The 24,380-nt window shown below is 46.6% G+C and overlaps 2 protein-coding genes across 2 annotated transcripts in view; both read left to right on the top strand.

Moving 5' to 3' along the window:
• LOC141102383 (natural cytotoxicity triggering receptor 3-like) overlaps nucleotides 1–24,380 on the top strand; it is a 256,469-nt gene that overhangs the window by 186,261 nt on the left and 45,828 nt on the right. The gene's annotated exons all lie outside the window — the stretch shown is intronic.
• LOC141102402 (neural cell adhesion molecule 2-like) overlaps nucleotides 1–24,380 on the top strand; it is a 35,692-nt gene that overhangs the window by 7,776 nt on the left and 3,536 nt on the right. The window contains exon 2 of the mRNA XM_073591361.1: nucleotides 17,250–17,603. Within this exon, the coding sequence (XP_073447462.1) occupies nucleotides 17,250–17,603 (354 nt within the window). The remainder of the gene's footprint in view (nucleotides 1–17,249; nucleotides 17,604–24,380) is intronic.

The raw sequence follows: 24,380 nt of genomic DNA, 5'->3' as shown, positions 1-24,380 counted from the left end.
ATCTCCCCCACTGTAATATTCACATCCCCCCCACTGTAATATCCACATCTCCTCCACTGTAATATTCACATCCCCCCACTGTAAAATCCACATCTCCCCCACTGTAATATCCACATCCCCCCCCACTGTAATATCCACATCTCCCTCACTGTAATATCCACATCTCCCCCACTGTAATATCCACATCCCCCCCACTGTAATATCCACATCTCCCTCACTGTAATATCCACATCCCCCCCACTGTAATATCCACATCTCCCCCCACTGTAATATCCACATCTCCCCCACTGTAATATCCACATCTCCCTCACTGTAATATCCACATCTCCCCACTGTAATATCCACATCCCCCCACTGTAATATCCACATCTCCCCCACTGTAATATCCACATATCCCCCACTGTAATATCCACATCTCCCCCACTGTAATATCCACATCTCCCCCACTGTAATATCCACATCCCCCCCCACTGTAATATCCACATCTCCCTCACTGTAATATCCACATCCCCCCCACCACTGTAGTATCCACATCTCCCTCACTGTAATATCCACATCTCCCCCACTGTAATATCCACATCTCCCCACTGTAATATCCACATCTCCCCCACTGTAATATCCACATCTCCCCCCACTGTAATATCCACATCTCCCCCCACTGTAATATTCACATCTCCCCCACTGTAATATCCACATCTCCCCCCACTGTAATATTCACATCTCCCCCACTGTAATATCCACATCTCCCCCACTGTAATATCCACATCTCACCCACTGTAATATCCACATCTCCCCCACTGTAATATCCACATCTCCCTCACTGTAATATCCACATCTCCCCCACTGTAATATCCACATCTCCCCCCACTGTAATATCAACATCCCCCCACTGTAATATCCACATCTCCCCCACTGTAATATCCACATCTCCCCCACTGTAATATCCACATCTCCCCGTAATATCCACATCTCCCTCACTGTAATATCCACATCTCCCCCACTGTAATATCCACATCTCCCCCACTGTAATATCCACATCTCCCCCACTGTAATATCCACATCTCCCCCCACTGTAATATCCACATCTCCCCCACTGTAATATCCACACCCCCCGCACTGTAATATCCACATCTCCCCCACTGTAATATCCACATCCCCCACTGTAATATTCACATCTCCCCCACTGTAATATCCACACCCCCCGCACTGTAATATCCACATCTCCCCCACTGTAATATCCACACCCCCCGCACTGTAATATTCACATCTCCCCCACTGTAATATCCACACCCCCCGCACTGTAATATCCACATCTCCCCCACTGTAATATCCACACCCCCCGCACTGTAATATCCACATCTCCCCCACTGTAATATCCACATCTCCCCCACTGTAATATCCACATCTCCCCACTGTAATATCCACATCTCCCCGGCTGTAATATCCACATCTCCCCCACTGTAATATCCACATCTCCCCCCACTGTAATGTCCACATCTCCCCCACTGTAACATCCACATCTCCCCCCACTGTAATAGACATCTCCCCCACTGTAATATTCACATCCCCCCCACTGTATTATCCACATCTTCTCCACTGTAATATTCACATCCCCCCCACTGTAATATCCACATCTCCCCCACTGTAATATCCACATCTCCTCCACTGTAATATCCACATCTCCCCCACTGTAATATCCACATCCCCCTACTGTAATATCCACATCTCCCCCACTGTAATATCCACATCTCCCCCACTGTAATATCCACATCTCCCCCACTGTAATATTCACATCCCTCCCCCCACTGTAATATCCACATCTCCCTCACTGTAATATCCACATCCCCCCACTGTAGTATCCACATCTCCCTCACTGTAATATCCACATCTCCCCCCACTGTAATATCCACATCATCTCCCCCACTGTAATATCCACATCTCCCCCCACTGTAATTTCCACATCTCCCCCACTGTAATATCCACATCTCCCCACTGTAATATCCACATCCCCCCACTGTAATATCCACATCTCCCCCACTGTAATATCCACATCTCCCCCACTGTAATATCCACATCTCCCCGTAATATCCACATCCCCCCACTGTAATATCCACATCATCTCCCCCACTGTAATATCCACATCTCCCCCACTGTAATATCCACATCATCTCCCCCACTGTAATATCCACATCTCCCCCCACTGTAATATCCACATCTCCCCCACTGTAATATCCACATCCCCCCCACTGTAATATCCACATCTCCCCCCACTGTAATATCCACATCTCCCCCACTGTAATATCCACATCATCTCCCCCACTGTAATATCCACATCTCCCCCCACTGTAATATCCACATCTCCCCCACTGTAATATCCACATCCCCCCCACTGTAATATCCACATCTCCCCCCACTGTAATATCCACATCTCCCCCACTGTAATATCCACATCTCCCCCACTGTAATATCCACATCTCCCCACTGTAATATCCACATCTCCCCGACTGTAATATCCACATTTCCCCCCACTGTAATGTCCACATCTCCCCCATTGTAACATCCACATCTCCCCCCACTGTAATAGACTTCTCCCCCACTGTTATATTCACATCCCCCCCACTGTAATATCCACATCTCCTCCACTGTAATATTCACATCCCCCCCACTGTAATATCCACATCTCCTCCCACTGTAATATTCACATCCCCCCCACTGTAATATCCACATCTCCCCCACTGTAATATCCACATCTCCTCCACTGTAATATCCACATCCCCCCCACTGTAATATCCACATCTCCTCCACTGTAATATTCACATCCCCCCCACTGTAATATCCACATCTCCTCCACTGTAATATTCACATCTCCCCCCACTGTAATATTCACATCCCCCCCACTGTAATATCCACATCTCCTCCACTGTAATATCCACATCTCCCCCACTGTAATATCCACATCTCCTCCACTGTAATATCCACATCTCCTCCACTGTAATATCCACATCTCCCCCCACTGTAATATCCACATCTCCCCGACTGTAATATCCACATCCCCCCCACTGTAATATCCACATCTCCCCCACTGTAATATCCACATCTTCCCCACTGTAATTTCCACATTTCCCCCTCACTGTAATATCCACATCTCCCCACTGTAATAGACATCTCCCCCACTGTAATATTCACATCCCCCCACTGTAATATCCACATCTCCTCCACTGTAATATTCACATCTCCCCTCACTGTAATATCCACATCTCCTCCACTGTAATATCCACATCTCCTCCACTGTAATATTCACATCCCTCCCACTGTAATATCCACATCTCCTCCACTGTAATATCCACATCTCCTCCACTGTAATATTCACATCCCCCCCACTGTAATATCCACATCTCCTCCACTGTAATATTCACATCCCCCCCACTGTAATATCCACATCTCCTCCACTGTAATATTCACATCTCCTCCACTGTAATATCCACATCTCCCTCACTGTAATATCCACATCTCCCCACTGTAATACCCACATCCCCCCCACTGTAATATCCACATCTCCCCCACTGTAATATCCACATCTCCCTCACTGTAATATCCACATCCCCCCCACCACTGTAGTATCCACATCTCCCTCACTGTAATATCCACATCTCCCCACTGTAATATCCACATCTCCCCCCACTGTAATATCCACATCATCTCCCCCACTGTAATATCCACATCTCCCCCCACTGTAATATCCACATCTCCCCCACTGTAATATCCACATCTCCCCCACTGTAATATCCACATCTCCTTCACTGTAATATCCACATCTCCCCACTGTAATATCCACATCTCCCCCACTGTAATATCCACATCTCCCCCCACTGTAATATCCACATCTCCTCCACTGTAATATCCACATCTCCCCACTTTAATATCCACATCTCCCCGTAATATCCACATCTCCTCACTGTAATATCCACATCTCCCCACTGTAATATCCACATCTCCTCCACTGTAATATCCACATCTCCCCCACTGTAATATCCACATCTCCCCCACTGTAATATCCACATCTCCCCACTGTAATATCCACATCTCCCCCACTGTAATATCCACATCTCCCCCACTGTAATATCCACATCTCCCCACTGTAATATCCACATCTCCCCCACTGTAATATCCATATCTCCCCCACTGTAATATCCACATCTCCCCCACTGTAATATCCACATCCCCCCCACTGTAATATCCACATCTCCCCCCACTGTAATATCCACATCCCCCCCCACTGTAATATCCACATCTCCCCCACTGTAATATCCACATCTCCCCGTAATATCCACATCTCCCCCACTGTAATATCCACCTCTCCCCCCCACTGTAATATCCACATCTCCCCCACTGTAATATCCACATCTCCCCCACTGTAATATCCACATCTCCCCCACTGTAATATCCACATCTCCTCCACTGTAATATCCACATCTCCCCCACTGTAATATCCACATCTCCCCGTAATATCCACATCTCCCTCACTGTAATATCCACATCTCCCCCACTGTAATATCCACATCTCCTCCACTGTAATATCCACATCTCCCCCACTGTAATATCCACATCTCCCCCCACTGTAATATCCACATCTCCCCCACTATAATATCCACACCCCCCCCCACTGTAATATCCACATCCCCCCCACTGTAATATCCACCTCTCCCCCACTGTAATATCCACATCTCCCCCACTGTAATATCCACATCTCCTCCACTGTAATATCCACATCTCCCCCACTGTAATATCCACATCTCCACCCCACTGTAATATCCACATCTCCCCCACTGTAATATCCACATCTCCCCCACTGTAATATCCACATCTCCTCCACTGTAATATCCACATCTCCCCCACTGTAATATTCACATCTCCTCCACTGTAATATCCACATCCCCCCCACTGTAATATCCACATCTCCCCCACTGTAATATCCACATCTCCCCCCACTGTAATATCCACATCTCCTCCACTGTAATATCCACATCTCCTCCACTGTAATATCCACATCTCCCCCACTGTAATATCCACATCTCCCCCACTGTAATATCCACATCTCCTCCACTGTAATATCCACATCTCCCCCACTGTAATATCCACATCTCCCCACTGTAATATCCACATCTCCCCCACTGTAATATCCACATCTCCCCCACTGTAATATCCACATCCCCCCCACTGTAATATCCACATCTCCCCCCACTGTAATATCCACATCTCCCCCCCACTGTAATATCCACATCTCCCCCACTGTAATATCCACATCTCCCCGTAATATCCACATCTCCCCCACTGTAATATCCACATCTCCCCCCCACTGTAATATCCACATCTCCCCCACTGTAATATCCACATCTCCCCCACTGTAATATCCACATCTCCCCCACTGTAATATCCACATCTCCCCCACTGTAATATCCACATCTCCCCCACTGTAATATCCACATCTCCTCCACTGTAATATCCACATCTCCCCCACTGTAATATCCACATCTCCCCGTAATATCCACATCTCCCTCACTGTAATATCCACATCTCCCCCACTGTAATATCCACATCTCCCCCACTGTAATATCCACATCTCCCCCACTGTAATATCCACATCTCCCCCCACTGTAATATCCACATCTCCCCCACTGTAATATCCACACCCCCCGCACTGTAATATCCACATCTCCCCCACTGTAATATCCACACCCCCCGCACTGTAATATCAACATCTCCCCCCACTGTAATATCCACACCCCCCGCACTGTAATATCCACATCTCCCCTACTGTAATATCCACATCCCCCCACTGTAATATTCACATCTCCCCACTGTAATATCCACATCTCCCCCACTGTAATATCCACATCTCCCCCACTGTAATATCCACATCTCCCCGGCTGTAATATCCACATCTGCCCCACTGTAATATCCACATCTCCCCCCACTGTAATGTCCACATCTCCCCCACTGTAACATCCACATCTCCCCCCACTGTAATAGACATCTCCCCCACTGTAATATTCACATCCCCCCCACTGTAATATCCACATCTCCTCCACTGTAATATTCACATCCCCCCACTGTAAAATCCACATCTCCCCCACTGTAATATCCACATCCCCCCCCACTGTAATATCCACATCTCCCTCACTGTAATATCCACATCTCCCCCACTGTAATATCCACATCCCCCCCACTGTAATATCCACATCTCCCTCACTGTAATATCCACATCCCCCCCACTGTAATATCCACATCTCCCCCCACTGTAATATCCACATCTCCCCCACTGTAATATCCACATCTCCCTCACTGTAATATCCACATCTCCCCACTGTAATATCCACATCCCCCCACTGTAATATCCACATCTCCCCCACTGTAATATCCACATCTCCCCCACTGTAATATCCACATCTCCCCCACTGTAATATCCACATCTCCCCCACTGTAATATCCACATCCCCCCCCACTGTAATATCCACATCTCCCTCACTGTAATATCCACATCCCCCCCACCACTGTAGTATCCACATCTCCCTCACTGTAATATCCACATCTCCCCCACTGTAATATCCACATCTCCCCACTGTAATATCCACATCTCCCCCACTGTAATATCCACATCTCCCCCCACTGTAATATCCACATCTCCCCCCACTGTAATATTCACATCTCCCCCACTGTAATATCCACATCTCCCCCCACTGTAATATTCACATCTCCCCCACTGTAATATCCACATCTCCCCCACTGTAATATCCACATCTCACCCACTGTAATATCCACATCTCCCCCACTGTAATATCCACATCTCCCTCACTGTAATATCCACATCTCCCCCACTGTAATATCCACATCTCCCCCCACTGTAATATCAACATCCCCCCACTGTAATATCCACATCTCCCCCACTGTAATATCCACATCTCCCCCACTGTAATATCCACATCTCCCCGTAATATCCACATCTCCCTCACTGTAATATCCACATCTCCCCCACTGTAATATCCACATCTCCCCCACTGTAATATCCACATCTCCCCCACTGTAATATCCACATCTCCCCCCACTGTAATATCCACATCTCCCCCACTGTAATATCCACACCCCCCGCACTGTAATATCCACATCTCCCACACTGTAATATCCACATCCCCCACTGTAATATTCACATCTCCCCCACTGTAATATCCACACCCCCCGCACTGTAATATCCACATCTCCCCCACTGTAATATCCACACCCCCCGCACTGTAATATTCACATCTCCCCCACTGTAATATCCACACCCCCCGCACTGTAATATCCACATCTCCCCCACTGTAATATCCACACCCCCCGCACTGTAATATCCACATCTCCCCCACTGTAATATCCACATCTCCCCCACTGTAGTATCCACATCTCCCCACTGTAATATCCACATCTCCCCGGCTGTAATATCCACATCTCCCCCACTGTAATATCCACATCTCCCCCCACTGTAATGTCCACATCTCCCCCACTGTAACATCCACATCTCCCCCCACTGTAATAGACATCTCCCCCACTGTAATATTCACATCCCCCCCACTGTACTATCCACATCTTCTCCACTGTAATATTCACATCCCCCCCACTGTAATATCCACATCTCCCCCACTGTAATATCCACATCTCCTCCACTGTAATATCCACATCTCCCCCACTGTAATATCCACATCCCCCTACTGTAATATCCACATCTCCCCCACTGTAATATCCACATCTCCCCCACTGTAATATCCACATCTCCCCCACTGTAATATTCACATCCCTCCCCCCACTGTAATATCCACATCTCCCTCACTGTAATATCCACATCCCCCCACTGTAGTATCCACATCTCCCTCACTGTAATATCCACATCTCCCCCCACTGTAATATCCACATCATCTCCCCCACTGTAATATCCACATCTCCCCCCACTGTAATATCCACATCTCCCCCACTGTAATATCCACATCTCCCCACTGTAATATCCACATCCCCCCACTGTAATATCCACATCTCCCCCACTGTAATATCCACATCTCCCCCACTGTAATATCCACATCTCCCCGTAATATCCACATCCCCCCCACTGTAATATCCACATCATCTCCCCCACTGTAATATCCACATCTCCCCCACTGTAATATCCACATCATCTCCCCCACTGTAATATCCACATCTCCCCCCACTGTAATATCCACATCTCCCCCACTGTAATATCCACATCCCCCCCACTGTAATATCCACATCTCCCCCCACTGTAATATCCACATCTCCCCCACTGTAATATCCACATCATCTCCCCCACTGTAATATCCACATCTCCCCCCACTGTAATATCCACATCTCCCCCACTGTAATATCCACATCCCCCCCACTGTAATATCCACATCTCCCCCCACTGTAATATCCACATCTCCCCCACTGTAATATCCACATCTCCCCCACTGTAATATCCACATCTCCCCACTGTAATATCCACATCTCCCCGACTGTAATATCCACATTTCCCCCCACTGTAATGTCCACATCTCCCCCATTGTAACATCCACATCTCCCCCCACTGTAATAGACTTCTCCCCCACTGTTATATTCACATCCCCCCCACTGTAATATCCACATCTCCTCCACTGTAATATTCACATCCCCCCCACTGTAATATCCACATCTCCTCCCACTGTAATATTCACATCCCCCCCACTGTAATATCCACATCTCCCCCACTGTAATATCCACATCTCCTCCACTGTAATATCCACATCCCCCCCACTGTAATATCCACATCTCCTCCACTGTAATATTCACATCCCCCCCACTGTAATATCCACATCTCCTCCACTGTAATATTCACATCTCCCCCCACTGTAATATTCACATCCCCCCCACTGTAATATCCACATCTCCTCCACTGTAATATCCACATCTCCCCCACTGTAATATCCACATCTCCTCCACTGTAATATCCACATCTCCTCCACTGTAATATCCACATCTCCCCCCACTGTAATATCCACATCTCCCCGACTGTAATATCCACATCCCCCCCACTGTAATATCCACATCTCCCCCACTGTAATATCCACATCTTCCCCACTGTAATTTCCACATTTCCCCCTCACTGTAATATCCACATCTCCCCACTGTAATAGACATCTCCCCCACTGTAATATTCACATCCCCCCACTGTAATATCCACATCTCCTCCACTGTAATATTCACATCTCCCCTCACTGTAATATCCACATCTCCTCCACTGTAATATCCACATCTCCTCCACTGTAATATTCACATCCCCTCCACTGTAATATCCACATCTCCTCCACTGTAATATCCACATCTCCTCCACTGTAATATTCACATCCCCCCCACTGTAATATCCACATCTCCTCCACTGTAATATTCACATCCCCCCCACTGTAATATCCACATCTCCTCCACTGTAATATTCACATCTCCCCCCACTGTAATATTCACATCCCCCCACTGTAATATCCACATCTCCTCCACTGTAATATCCACATCTCCCCCACTGTAATATCCACATCTCCCCCACTGTAATATCCACATCTCCCCCCCACTGTAATATCCACATCTCCCCACTGTAATAGACATCTCCCCCACTGTAATATTCACATCCCCCCACTGTAATATCCACATCTCCTCCACTGTAATATCCACATCTCCCCCACTGTAATATCCACATCTCCACCCCACTGTAATATCCACATCTCCCCCACTGTAATATCCACATCTCCCCCACTGTAATATCCACATCTCCTCCACTGTAATATCCACATCTCCCCCACTGTAATATCCACATCCCCCCCACTGTAATATCCACATCTCCCCCACTGTAATATCCACATCTCCCCCCACTGTAATATCCACATCTCCTCCACTGTAATATCCACATCTCCTCCACTGTAATATCCACATCTCCCCCACTGTAATATCCACATCTCCCCCACTGTAATATCCACATCTCCCCCACTGTAATATCCACATCTCCCTCACTGTAATATCCACATCTCCCCACTGTAATACCCACATCCCCCCCACTGTAATATCCACATCTCCCCCACTGTAATATCCACATCTCCCCCACTGTAATATCCACATCTCCCCCACTGTAATATCCACATCCCCCCCCACTGTAATATCCACATCTCCCTCACTGTAATATCCACATCCCCCCCACCACTGTAGTATCCACATCTCCCTCACTGTAATATCCACATCTCCCCACTGTAATATCCACATCTCCCCCCACTGTAATATCCACATCATCTCCCCCACTGTAATATCCACATCTCCCCCCACTGTAATATCCACATCTCCCCCACTGTAATATCCACATCTCCCCCACTGTAATATCCACATCTCCTTCACTGTAATATCCACATCTCCCCACTGTAATATCCACATCTCCCCCACTGTAATATCCACATCTCCCCCCACTGTAATATCCACATCTCCTCCACTGTAATATCCACATCTCCCCACTTTAATATCCACATCTCCCCGTAATATCCACATCTCCTCACTGTAATATCCACATCTCCCCACTGTAATATCCACATCTCCTCCACTGTAATATCCACATCTCCCCCACTGTAATATCCACATCTCCCCCACTGTAATATCCACATCTCCCCACTGTAATATCCACATCTCCCCCACTGTAATATCCACATCTCCCCCACTGTAATATCCACATCTCCCCACTGTAATATCCACATCTCCCCCACTGTAATATCCATATCTCCCCCACTGTAATATCCACATCTCCCCCACTGTAATATCCACATCCCCCCCACTGTAATATCCACATCTCCCCCCACTGTAATATCCACATCCCCCCCCCACTGTAATATCCACATCTCCCCCACTGTAATATCCACATCTCCCCGTAATATCCACATCTCCCCCACTGTAATATCCACATCTCCCCCCCACTGTAATATCCACATCTCCCCCACTGTAATATCCACATCTCCCCCACTGTAATATCCACATCTCCCCCACTGTAATATCCACATCTCCTCCACTGTAATATCCACATCTCCCCCACTGTAATATCCACATCTCCCCGTAATATCCACATCTCCCTCACTGTAATATCCACATCTCCCCCACTGTAATATCCACATCTCCCCCACTGTAATATCCACATCTCCCCCACTGTAATATCCACATCTCCCCCCACTGTAATATCCACATCTCCCCCACTGTAATATCCACACCCCCCGCACTGTAATATCCACATCTCCCCCACTGTAATATCCACACCCCCCGCACTGTAATATCCACATCTCCCCCACTGTAATATCCACATCCCCCCACTGTAATATTCACATCTCCCCACTGTAATATCCACATCTCCCCCACTGTAATATCCACATCTCCCCGGCTGTAATATCCACATCTCCCCCACTGTAATATCCACATCTCCCCCCACTGTAATGTCCACATCTCCCCCACTGTAACATCCACATCTCCCCCCACTGTAATAGACATCTCCCCCACTGTAATATTCACATCCCCCCCACTGTAATATCCACATCTCCTCCACTGTAATATTCACATCCCCCCACTGTAATATCCACATCTCCCCCACTGTAATATCCACATCTCCCCCCACTGTAATATCCACAATCTCCCCACTGTAATATCCACATCTCCTCCACTGTAATATCCACATCTCCTCCACTGTAATATCCACATCTCCCCCACTGTAATATCCACATCTCCCCCACTGTAATATCCACATCTCCTCCACTGTAATATCCACATCTCCCCCACTGTAATATCCACATCTCCCCCCCACTGTAATATCCACATCTCCCCGACTGTAATATCCACATCCCCCCCCACTGTAATATCCACATCTCCCCCACTGTAATATCCACATCTCCCCCACTGTAATATCCACATCTCCCCCACTGTAATATCCACATCCCCCCCACTGTAATATCCACATCTCCCCCACTGTAATATCCACATCTCCTCCACTTTAATATCCACACCCCCCCCCCCACGGTAATATCCACATCTCCCCCACTGTAATATCCACATCTCCCCCACTGTAATATCCACATCTCCCCCACTGTAATATCCACATCCCCCCACTGTAATATCCACATCTCCCCCCACTGTAATATCCACATCTCCCCCACTGTAATATCCACATCTCCCCCCACTGTAATATCCACATCCCCCCACTGTAATATCCACATCTCCCCCACTGTAATATCCACATCTCCCCCCACTGTAATATCCACATCCCCCCACTGTAATATCCACATCTCCCCCACTGTAATATCCACATCCCCCCCACTGTAATATCCACATCTCCCCCACTGTAATATCCACATCTCCTCCACTGTAATATCCACATCTCCTCCTCCACTGTAATATCCACATCTCCCCCACTGTAATATCCACATCTCCCCCACTGTAATATCCACATCTCCCCACTGTAATATCCACATCATCTCCCCCACTGTAATATCCACATAATCTCCCCACTGTAATGGACATCTCCCCCACTGTAATAGACATCTCCCCCACTGTAATGGACATGTCCCCCACTGTAATAGACATCTCCCCCACTGTATTGGACATCTCCCCCCCATAATAGACATCTCCCCCACTGTAATGGACATCTCCCCCCTGTAATGGACATCTACCCCCTGTAATGGGCATCTCCCCCACTGTAATGGACATCTCCCCCACTGTAATAGACATCTCCCCCACTGTATTGGACATCTCCCCCCACTGTAATGGACATCTCCCCCACTGTAATGGACATCTCCCCCCTGTAATGGACATCTCCCCCCTGTAATGGACATCTCCCCCACTGTAATGGACATCTCCCCCACTGTAATAGACATCTCCCCCCACTGTAATGGACATCTCCCCCACTGTAATGGACATCTCCCCCCACTGTAATGGACATCTCCCCCCACTGTAATGGACATCTCCCCCACTGTAATGGACATCTCCCCCACTGTAATGAACATCTCCCCCACTGTAATAGACATCTCCCCCCACTGTAATGGACATCTCCCCCACTGTAATAGACATCTCCCCCACTGTAATAGACATCTCCCCCACTGTATTGGACATCTCCCCCCACTGTAATGGACATCTCCCCCCTGTAATGGACATCTACCCCCTGTAATGGGCATCTCCCCCACTGTAATGGGCATCTCCCCCACTGTAATGGACATCTCCCCCCACTGTAATAGACATGTCCCCCCACTGTAATAGACATCTCCCCCCACTGTAATGGACATCTCCCCCACTGTAATGGACATCTCCCCCCACTGTAATGGACATCTCCCCCCACTGTATTGGACATCTCCCCCCACTGTAATATTCACACCCCCCCCACTGTAATATCCACATCTCCTCCACTGTAATATTCACATCCCCCCCACTGTAATATCCACATCTCCCCCACTGTAATATCCACATCTCCCCCCACTGTAATATCCACAATCTCCCCACTGTAATATCCACATCTCCTCCACTGTAATATCCACATCTCCTCCACTGTAATATCCACATCTCCCCCACTGTAATATCCACATCTCCCCCACTGTAATATCCACATCTCCTCCACTGTAATATCCACATCTCCCCCACTGTAATATCCACATCTCCCCCCCACTGTAATATCCACATCTCCCCGACTGTAATATCCACATCCCCCCCACTGTAATATCCACATCTCCCCCACTGTAATATCCACATCTCCTCCACTTTAATATCCACACCCCCCCCCACGGTAATATCCACATCTCCCCCACTGTAATATCCACATCTCCCCCACTGTAATATCCACATCTCCCCCACTGTAATATCCACATCTCCCCCCACTGTAATATCCACATCCCCCCACTGTAATATCCACATCTCCCCCACTGTAATATCCACATCCCCCCCACTGTAATATCCACATCTCCCCCACTGTAATATCCACATCTCCTCCACTGTAATATCCACATCTCCTCCTCCACTGTAATATCCACATCTCCCCCACTGTAATATCCACATCTCCCCCACTGTAATATCCACATCTCCCCACTGTAATATCCACATCTCCCCCACTGTAATATCCTCAATCTCCTCCACTGAAATATCCACATAATCTCCCCACTGTAATGGACATCTCCCCCACTGTAATAGACATCTCCCCCACTATAATGGACATGTCCCCCACTGTAATAGACATCTCCCCCACTGTATTGGACATCTCCCCCCCCATAATAGACATCTCCCCCACTGTAATGGACATCTCCCCCACTGTAATGGACATCTCCCCCCTGTAATGGACATCTACCCCCTGTAATGGGCATCTCCCCCACTGTAATGGACATCTCCCCCACTGTAATAGACATCTCCCCCACTGTATTGGACATCTCCCCCCACTGTAATGGACATCTCCCCCACTGTAATGGACATCTCCCCCCTGTAATGGACATCTCCCCCCTGTAATGGGCATCTCCCCCACTGTAATGGACATCTCCCCCACTGTAATAGACATCTCCCCCCACTGTAATGGACATCTCCCCCACTGTAATGGACATCTCCCCCCACTGTAATGGACATCTCCCCCCACTGTAATGGACATCTCCCCCACTGTAATGGACATCTCCCCCACTGTAATAGACATCTCCCCCACTGTAATGAACATCTCCCCCACTGTAATAGACATCTCCCCCCACTGTAATGGACATCTCCCCCACTGTAATAGACATCTCCCCCACTGTAATAGACATCTCCCCCACTGTATTGGACATCTCCCCCCACTGTAATGGACATCTCCCCCCTGTAATGGACATCTACCCCCTGTAATGGGCATCTCCCCCACTGTAATGGACATCTCCCCCCACTGTAATAGACATCTCCCCCCACTGTAATAGACATCTCCCCCCACTGTAATGGACATCTCCCCCACTGTAATGGACATCTCCCCCCACTGTAATGGACATCTCCCCCCACTGTAATGGACATCTCCCCCACTGTAATAGACATCTCCCCCCACTGTAATAGACATCTCCCCCACTGTAATAGACATCTCCCCCCACTGTAATAGACATCTCCCCCCACTGTAATAGACATCTCCCCCACTCATGTTGAATCTTAAAAGCAGCGAACTTCTGTCAGATTAGCAAACCTGTGAGATGAGCAGGGCTGACGCTGCTTTTAGAATTCAAGATCTAATTAGTCAGACGGAGTTGCAAGTCCTGTATTTCACTATATAAACTGACTTTACTGTTATAAATACGTGTAAAATGCAAAACTTCGGTGGGTGTAACAACATGTCCGCTTTCCCCCTTCTTATGCCCCGTACACACGGTCGGATTCTCCGACGGAAAATGTGTGATAGGACCTTGTTGTCGGAAATTCCGACCGTGTGTAGGCTCCATCACACATTTTCCATCGGATTTTCCGACACACAAAGTTTGAGAGCAGGATATAAAATTTTCCGACAACAAAATCCGTTGTCGGAAATTCCGATCGTGTGTACACAAATCCGATGGACAAAGTGCCACGCATGCTCAGAATAAATAAAGAGATGAAAGCTATTGGCCACTGCCCTGTTTATAGTCCCGTTGTACGTGTTTTACGTCACCGCGTTCAGAACGATCGGATATTCCGACAACTTTGTGTGACCGTGTGTATGCAAGACAAGTTTGAGCCAACATCCGTCGGAAAAAATCCCAGGATTTTGTTGTCGGAATGTCCGAACAAAGTCCGACCGTGTGTACGGGGCATTAGTGAATCCTTACTGTGGACGAGTGTGGGGTGTAGCAAGATGGCGGCGACGGAACGTCACTTCCGTAGCAAACTGCAATGGGTCACCGAATATGTCGTTACACCGGCCAGAGTGGTGATGACGTTAGCGCTCAGCTCACCGCCGCCAGTGTTCTGCCAAGAAAGGTCTGCCTGGTGGATATGGACCCCCCCTGTACTGCGCAGGCGCAGTGCTTGCACAGAACGAAGGACTACGGAGCTGCCGAAAATTGCTGAACATAAACAGCTGTGAGTGAGCTGTACATCGCGCATGCGCAATTAACATGTCATTGTACCAGATGATGCCACATGCTCCCGATGCTCGTGCTACTCTGCAATTATTACTGTTATATCCTGTAAGGGGAGGCTGGCTACAGAAGAGGTAGAATTTTAAATTAATGGGCAGAGCTGTTTGCGAGGCGTGTTTAAAGAAATGAAAGCTTACACGATATAACAATAAGTATAGACCCGCCCCTTGCTTAGACGATATAACAGTAATAATATACAATCTTTGCAGAGTAGCACGAGCATCGGGAGTGTGCGGGGCATAGTTTGGTAGAATGTCATGTTAATTGCGCATGCACGCTGTAGAGTTCACTCACAGCTGTTTATGTTCGGCAATTTTCGGCTTCACCGAAGTAGTTTGTACAAGCGCAGTGCATGCGCAATACAGGGGGGTCCTTATCCACCGGGGGAACTTTCTCGGCAAGACACCGGGTGTACCAAGATAGCCGCCGCTCCGGAGCTAGGCCGAAGCCACAGCCTTTTCTAAGGCCGAGGCAGTGAAGCGCTCTGCAGATCGCATGGTGTGCTGATCAGAACAGGTTGATCCGCTCAGATCACGGATCGGTGACGATCTGTTGCACCACTAATGATGAGGTGACGGGGGTGTATATGAGAATCACCATACACAGAAATCACCAGGAAGTGGTCTGATCAGAGAGTGGACCAGAGGTCTACGTGACATCTCATAAGGTGACCACAGAGAGAACTTCCCATCCCAAACACTCCGCCCAGCACAGAGACCTGCCTGTAATACTGAATATTCAGGGGAGCCGACCAGAACCATCAGAGCAACATGAACCCCATCACTGGACTTATCTGTATGCTGAGGGTCCTGCCAGGTCTGAGGAGGAAATTGTATTTTTTCTTTCTTTCTCCTCTATAGTCTTGGACATTGGTATTTGCTGTCTGTCGAGATATCTGTCTATCTACAAATCTTTTCTATTCTTTCTTTCTTTCTTTCTTTCTTTCTTTCTTTCTTTCTTTCTTTCTTTCTTTCTTTCTTTCTTTCTTTCTTTCTTTCTATCTATCTATGATTATATATCTAGTACAGATCTTTGTACAGTAATTTCTCCTCTATTGTCTTGTCACACTCATCGGTCTTTTCTCTCTGTCAGGATTTCTATCACAGACAATCCATGTATGGCAGACTCCAGTAATATGGACCACAGAGGGCGACTCCATAACCTTACCGTGTGACTACAGAATCGATGGAGAGAATTCTACTATTGGGTCCTACAAGTGGTACAGACACATAGTGAGGAGTGGTGTGGAGATCTCTGAGAATAATAGGAATTTCTCTGGAAGACTCTCCAGACTGAACATGGATCAGTTCATCCATGGACGATCGGCCGCCATCACCCTGCACAGTGTGGAGTTTTCAGACTCCGGGATGTATTACTGTGAAGTTACATTTCAAACTGGCCAACAAATATCTGGAGAAGGAAATGGGACTTTCCTCAATGTGACAGGTGAGATCTGTATTTACTGTCCTGGTTGTGTAATTATCAATATCTGATCAATAATGAGACAGTGAGATGACCCTTCAGAGGATATCAGATAGGAAATGTAAATTTCATATAAAAATTGACATTATTTTAAAGGGGTTGTAAAGGCAGAAGGTGCATTCTATGCATTGAAGGAGAAGTCCAGCCTGAGCTCGTTTGTCTGGGCTTCTCCTCTGGGTCACAGGAATGTCGTTCATTTTGCACTCCTGTGACCCATTTTTAGCAGAGAGTGGGCTGAAGTCGGCTCTCTGCTGACGTCACTGGATTCAGTCCAGGCACCGCGTCATCCCGACAATGAAGTCGGGATCCACCAGTTGCCTGGACTGATGGCCGTCTCAGTCTCTCAGCGAGCCGCTCCCCGCCCCTCCACAGCTCAGCGCTCCAATGATCATGGAGAATCAGAGCAGGAGAGATGCTGACTGACAGGCACCAGCTCTCCGCTCGGGGAGGTGAGAGAACCGAGCCATCGGTGGTGTTCGATCGCTCGGTTCTCAGTGCAGAGGCGGCGGGGGACAGATGCAGCATCCACCTAGGTAAGTATGATGGGTTAAAAAAAACAAACATACTTCTCTTTTAAGATAAAAAGCCTTCTGTGTGCAGCAGCCTCCCCTCAGCCCCCCTAATACTTACCTGAGCCCCCTCTCAATCCAGCGATATAAACAAGGTGCCTCGGCCGCTTGGGACTCTCTCTCCTGATCGTCCAAAGTCAGTTAGCCAATGAGGATAGAGGGGGCGGGGCCTAAGTGCGTCTCCATGTCTGAATGGACACAGGGAGCTGTGGCTCGGCTCGGGTGCCCCCATAGCAAGCTGCTGGCTGAGGGGGCACTCAACAGGAGGGAGGGGCCAGGAGTACCAGCGAGGAACCTGAGAAGAGGAGGATCGGGGTTATTCTGTGCAAATCCACTGCACAGAGCAGGAAAGTATAACATGTTTGTTATTTTTATAGGAAAAAAAAACTTGCTTTAGTAAAACCCGACCGACTCCACCACAGATATGAGACATGGAATGTGTGAGTGACTCTTCCAGATGTCCACGGACATTTTACCAATATAAGGCCATGTATAATTATTATGAGGCCCAATGTCAGAGTACTCTACAGGCATCTCAGCATCATGTCTTCACTAATTATAAAGGTAAAGCCCAGGTCTGGTCACAGGAGGGTTTTGTTTTGGATGGAGTGTGGAAGCGCTTCCATAGTGGCCTCATTTTTCAATGGATCACGATCGCACCACCAAAAGCAACAGGGGGCCTAATTCTTGCCACAGCATGTGTACACCCTCAGCTGCTGCCTCTGCAGCTAAAGAGGGTAAGGATCGGGGGTGGTAAAACTGCAGCTCAACAGCAGGGTTTTACAATCCACCGATATCACGTGTGAAAGAGCTCTAAGGGTGCTGCCGCCAAATGCAAATAAAGGCTTATTCACAGGCCCTGCTGCTCCTCTGAAAAGTGACCCCAGTGTGTTTGACAGGTGGTGAGGAGGCAATACTTTATTTCTATCACAAGGGATATTTACATTTCTTGTGATAGGAATAAAAGTGATAAAACAAAAAAGTTAAAGGGACCGTCTAAAAACATATATATTTATTTTTGCTTATGGAGTTTTTTAAAGCGATTTTAAAGGTTTTTTTTTTTCTTTTTTGAAAAATAACAAACATGTCATACTTACTTCCTCTGTGTAAGGGTTTTGCACAGAGCGGCCCTGATCCTCCTTTTCTGCCCCCCCCCGGTGGCGCTCCTGGCTCATCCTCTTCATCGGGTGCCCACATGGAGAGACGATTTCCGCTTTGCGGGCGCGTCAATTGACACAGACAGCAGGACTCGGCTCCGTCCCCCCGGCTCCCGCGTCATTGGATTTGATTGCCAGTAGCGGGAGCTAATGCCTCCTGCTGCTATCAAACTATCCAATAAGGACCCGAGACAGTGGCTGGATTGGGTCAGGTAAGAAAAGGGTGGGGGGGGGGTGGTCTGGGGGGCGGTTGCACCACAGAAGGTCTTTCACCTTAATGCATTACGGTGAAAAACCTTGAGGGTTTACAATACCTTTAAGTATAGTAGTTTGTCACCATTCCACAATTGTGCGCAACTTTGACGCGTGACATCTATTTAATGTTAGACATGTGCAATTTGTTTAATTCCAAATTCATTTTTTAACAAATTTCGACGAATTCGGAAATACCCGGATTAATGAAAACCCGTTTGGTAAATTTTTCCGAATAGTCATAAATTCGAAGATATTCGCGAATTTGTAAATTCGTAAATTCAAAAACCCGAAAATGTGAAAATCTGAAATAATAACTAACTAATAATAACTTAACTATTACTAACATTTAAATTATCAGGACTGGAATTTCCTTTCAAATTTGGCTGTTAGTGAACGTAACGAATACAAATTTATCCAAAGTTACTAATTATCCAAAATAACGAATGCCACATCTAAACGAATGGAACGTAACAAATTATTAATAATAAATAACAATAATAATAATAAAAACGTTTTATAATTATTATTTACTATTAATTTGTTCTGTTTCATTTGTTTAGATGCAGCATTCGTTATTTTGGATAATTCGCAACTTTGGATAAATTCCTATTCGTTACGTTCACTAACAGCCAAATTTGAAAGGAAATTCCAGTACCTAAAATGTAATAGTTTGTTTTTATTAGTTGGTTATTCATTTGAATTTTCGGATGTTCATTCTTATTTTCGGATTTTCGAATTTACAAATTTATGAATTGCGATTATAAAATGACTCATAAAGCCATAAAAAAAAACAAAACAAAAACAAACACATTTTTTGGCAGTGCACATGTCTATTTAACCACTTGACAACTCCCTTCCTAACCAGACCAATTTTCAACTTTCGGTGCTCTCACATTTTGAATGACAATTACTCAGTAATGCAACACTGTACCCATATGAAATTTTTGTCCTTTTTTTCACACAAATAGAGCTTTCTTTTGGTGGTATTTAATCACCGTCGGGTTTTTTATTTTTTGCGCTATAAAAGAAAAAAGACTGAAAATTCGTTAAAAAAATGAAATTTTCTTTGTCTCTGTTATAAAATTTAGCAAATTAGTAATTTTTCTTCGTAAATTTTGGCCACAATTTATACTGCTACATATCTTTGGTAAAAATAAGTACAAATCGGTGTATATTATTTGGTCTTTGTGAAAGTTATAGAGTCCAAAAGCTATGGTGCCAATATCTGGAAATTGATCACACCTGAATTACTGACGGCCTATCTATATTCTTGAGACCCTAACATGGCAAAAAAGTACAAATACCCCCCAAATGACCCCTTTTTGGAAAGAAGACATTCCAAGGTATTTAGTAAGAGGCATGGTTTTTGAAGTTCTCATTTTTTCCCACAATTCTTTGCAAAATTAAGATTTTTTTTCCTTTTTTTTTTCCACAAAAATGTCATATTAGCAGTTTATTTCTCACACACAGCATATGCATACCACAAATTACACCTCAAAGCACATTCTGCTATTACTCCCGAGTATGGCGATACCACATATGTGAGGCTTTTACACAGTGTGGCCACATACAGAGGCCCAACATGCAGGGAGCACCTCCAGGTGTTCTGGAGCACCCAGGCCAATTCTGACATTTCTCTCCTACATGTAAAAATCATCATTTATTTGCTAGAAAATTACATAGAACCCCAAAACATTATGTATGTTTTTTTTAGCAAAGACCCTAGAGAATACAGTGGCGGTTGTTGCAACTTTTTATCTCGCACGGTATTCGCGCAGCAATTTTTTGAACGCTTTTTTTGGGAAAAAGAAACTGTTTTGTGCTTTAAAAAAAAACAAAACAGTAAAGTTGGCCCAATGTTTTTGCATAATGTGAAAGATGAAGTTACACCAAGTAAATAGATACCTAACATGTCACCCTTCAAAATTGCACACGCTCGTGGAATAGTGCCAAACTTCGCTACTTAAAAATCCCCATAGGCGACGCTTTAAGAATTTTTACTGTTTGCATATTTTGAGTTACAGAGGAGGTCTAGGACCAAAATTATTGCTCTCGCTCTAACGTTCGCACCGATACCTCACATGTGTGGTTTGAACACCGTTTTCATATGTGGGCGGGACTTATGTGTGCATCTGCTTCTGCATGCGAGCACACGGACAAGGGCGCTTTAAAACATTTTTTTTTTCTTTTTATTGTTTATTTTACTTTATTTATTTTAGTTTGACACTTTTTTCCAAAAAAAAAAAAAATTTGATCACTTTTATTCCTATTACAAGGAATGTAAACATCCCTTGTAATAGGAATATGGCATGACAGGTCCTCTTTACAGTGAGATATGGGGTCAATAAGACCCCACATCTCACCTCTAGGCTGGGAAGCCTGAAATAAAAAAAAATTAAAAAACGATCCTGGCTTTGATCGTAGCAGTGAGTCGGTAGAAGCACCGGAGGGCGGTGGGAAGGGGGGACATCCCCTCTCACCTTCCATAAGAACGATCAAGCAGTGGAACAGCCGCTATTATCATTCTTATTTTGTAGGGGATCGCTGGCTGAAAAAGCTGATGTCTGAATGATGCCTGTAGCGCACCCATCATTCAGATATCCCCGCACAAAGTCAAGGACCTCGTATGACGGCCGGCGGGCAGGAAGTGGTTAAAACACATTTTTTTTTTTAACACACAGTTGTCCATTTATACAATATTTCTAACACATAGCATGTACATACCAAAAATGACACCCCATGACACCCCACCACCTGAGTACGGCGATACCACATGTGTGAGACTTCCACAGCCTGGCCACATACAGAGGCCGAGTACAGCCGAGTATGGCAGAGTATAGCCGAGTATAGCCGAGTATTGCAGAGTAGTGCAGGGTATTGCAGAGTATTGCAGGGTATTGTGGAGTATTGCAGGGTATTGCAGAGTATTGCGGGGTGTTGCAGAGTATTGCGGGGTGTTGCAGAGTATTGCGGGGTGTTGCAGAGTATTGCGGGGTAGTGCAGAGTATTGCAGAGTATTGCAGGGTGTTGCGGAGTAGTGCAGAGTAGTGCAGAGTATTGCGGGGTGTTGCGGAGTAGTGCAGAGTATTGCGGGGTATTGCTGGGTATTGCAGAGTATTGCGGGGTGTTGCGGGGTATTGCGGAGTAGTGCAGATTATTGCGGAGTATTGAAGAGTATTGCGGGGTATTGCAGAGTATTGTGGGGTGTTGCGGAGTAGGGCAGAGTATTGCGGAGTATTGCAGAGTATAGCCGAGCATGGCTGGGTATGGCTGCGCATTGCAGAGTAGTGCAGGGTATTGCGGAGTATTGCGGGGTGTTGCAGAGTATTGCGGGGTGTTGCAGAGTATTGCGGGGTGTTGCAAAGTATTGCGGGGTAGTGCAGAGTATTGTGGGGTGTTGCGGAGTAGGGCAGAGTATTGCGGGGTATTGCAGAGTATTGCGGGGTATTGCAGAGTATTGTGGGGTATTGCAGAGTATTGTGGGGTGTTGCAGAGTATTGTGGGGTGTTGTGGAGTAGGGCAGAGTATTGTGGGGTATTGCAGAGTATTGTGGGGTATTGCAGAGTATTGTGGGGTATTGCAGAGTATTGCGGGGTATTGCAGAGTATTGCGGGGTGTTGCGGAGTAGGGCAGAGTATTGTGGGGTATTCCAGAGTATTGCGGGGTATTGCAGAGTATTGTGGGGTGTTATGGAGTAGGGCAGAGTATTGCAGAGTATTGTGGGGTATTGCAGAGTATTGCAGGGTATTATAGTATGGAGGGATGGCTGAGCATGGATGGCTGGATGTGACTGTATTTGTCACAGAGCAGCGTTGTGGGCACTACAGATGCAGCCCACAACGCTGCTACCATCCGATCCCTCCCCCGCTCCTCCCCCTCTGTACCGATCGGTACACAGGGGGGAGGGAGGAACTGGCGTCATGACATTTGTCATTTGACGGAGCGATCACATGGTAAACGGCCGCGATCAGCTGCCGTTCACCGTGATCCGTGATGCGCCGGGTCCTCTGGACCCGGCAGTCACGGAAGTTCTCGGGTGCGCACCCCAGGGAGCGCGCGAGAGCAGGGTTCTGGGAGGACGTCCATGGACGCCCTCCCAGGATAAGCCGACCGCGCTGTAGCCGTCTTTCGGCTATGGCCTGGTCGGCATGTAGTTAATGTATCTATTTACTCGATGTAGCATCATCCCTTATATTTTACCAAAAAATTGTTGTGTGTATTTTTTTTTTTAATTAAAATTCCAAAAAATTGCGTTTGAAAAAACGCTGCACAAATACCGTGTGACATTAAAACTTCAGACGACCACCATTTAATTCTCTAGGGCCCCTGCTAAAAAAAACAAAAAAAACCACACATATAATGTTTGGGGATTCTAAGTAACTTTGTAACAAAAAAGTATTGACTTATACATATAAACAAAATGTTTCAGAATAGGCTTTGCCTTCAAGTGGTTAATGGAGAGCGTCTTTCTATTCTTTACTTTTATACAGAATGGTTTCCTGATGTCTCTTTAGCTTTTTGATGCTGAAGGTTTGGGGTAAAAGGGATCCCTGTTATTGGCTAACGACGAACACATGACTTCTGGATTACTCAGATCTCTTCTTCAGATTGGGTGCAGCTCTTTTTCTGCCATCACTCTTCTATATTTCTATGTATACAGAACTTCCTGATGAGTGTCACTGTCCATAAATGGATCCTTCCATTGATTTTATCTGATTTTACAATGAGGGTTCAGTTCCTTATCATTGCATCACTTATTT

This window comes from Aquarana catesbeiana, linkage group LG07 (assembly GCF_042186555.1).
Source record: "Aquarana catesbeiana isolate 2022-GZ linkage group LG07, ASM4218655v1, whole genome shotgun sequence".
NCBI lineage: Eukaryota > Metazoa > Chordata > Amphibia > Anura > Ranidae > Aquarana > Aquarana catesbeiana.
The sequence above is the reverse complement of the archived record's forward strand: the minus strand, read 5'-3'. Positions and strand labels throughout refer to the sequence as shown.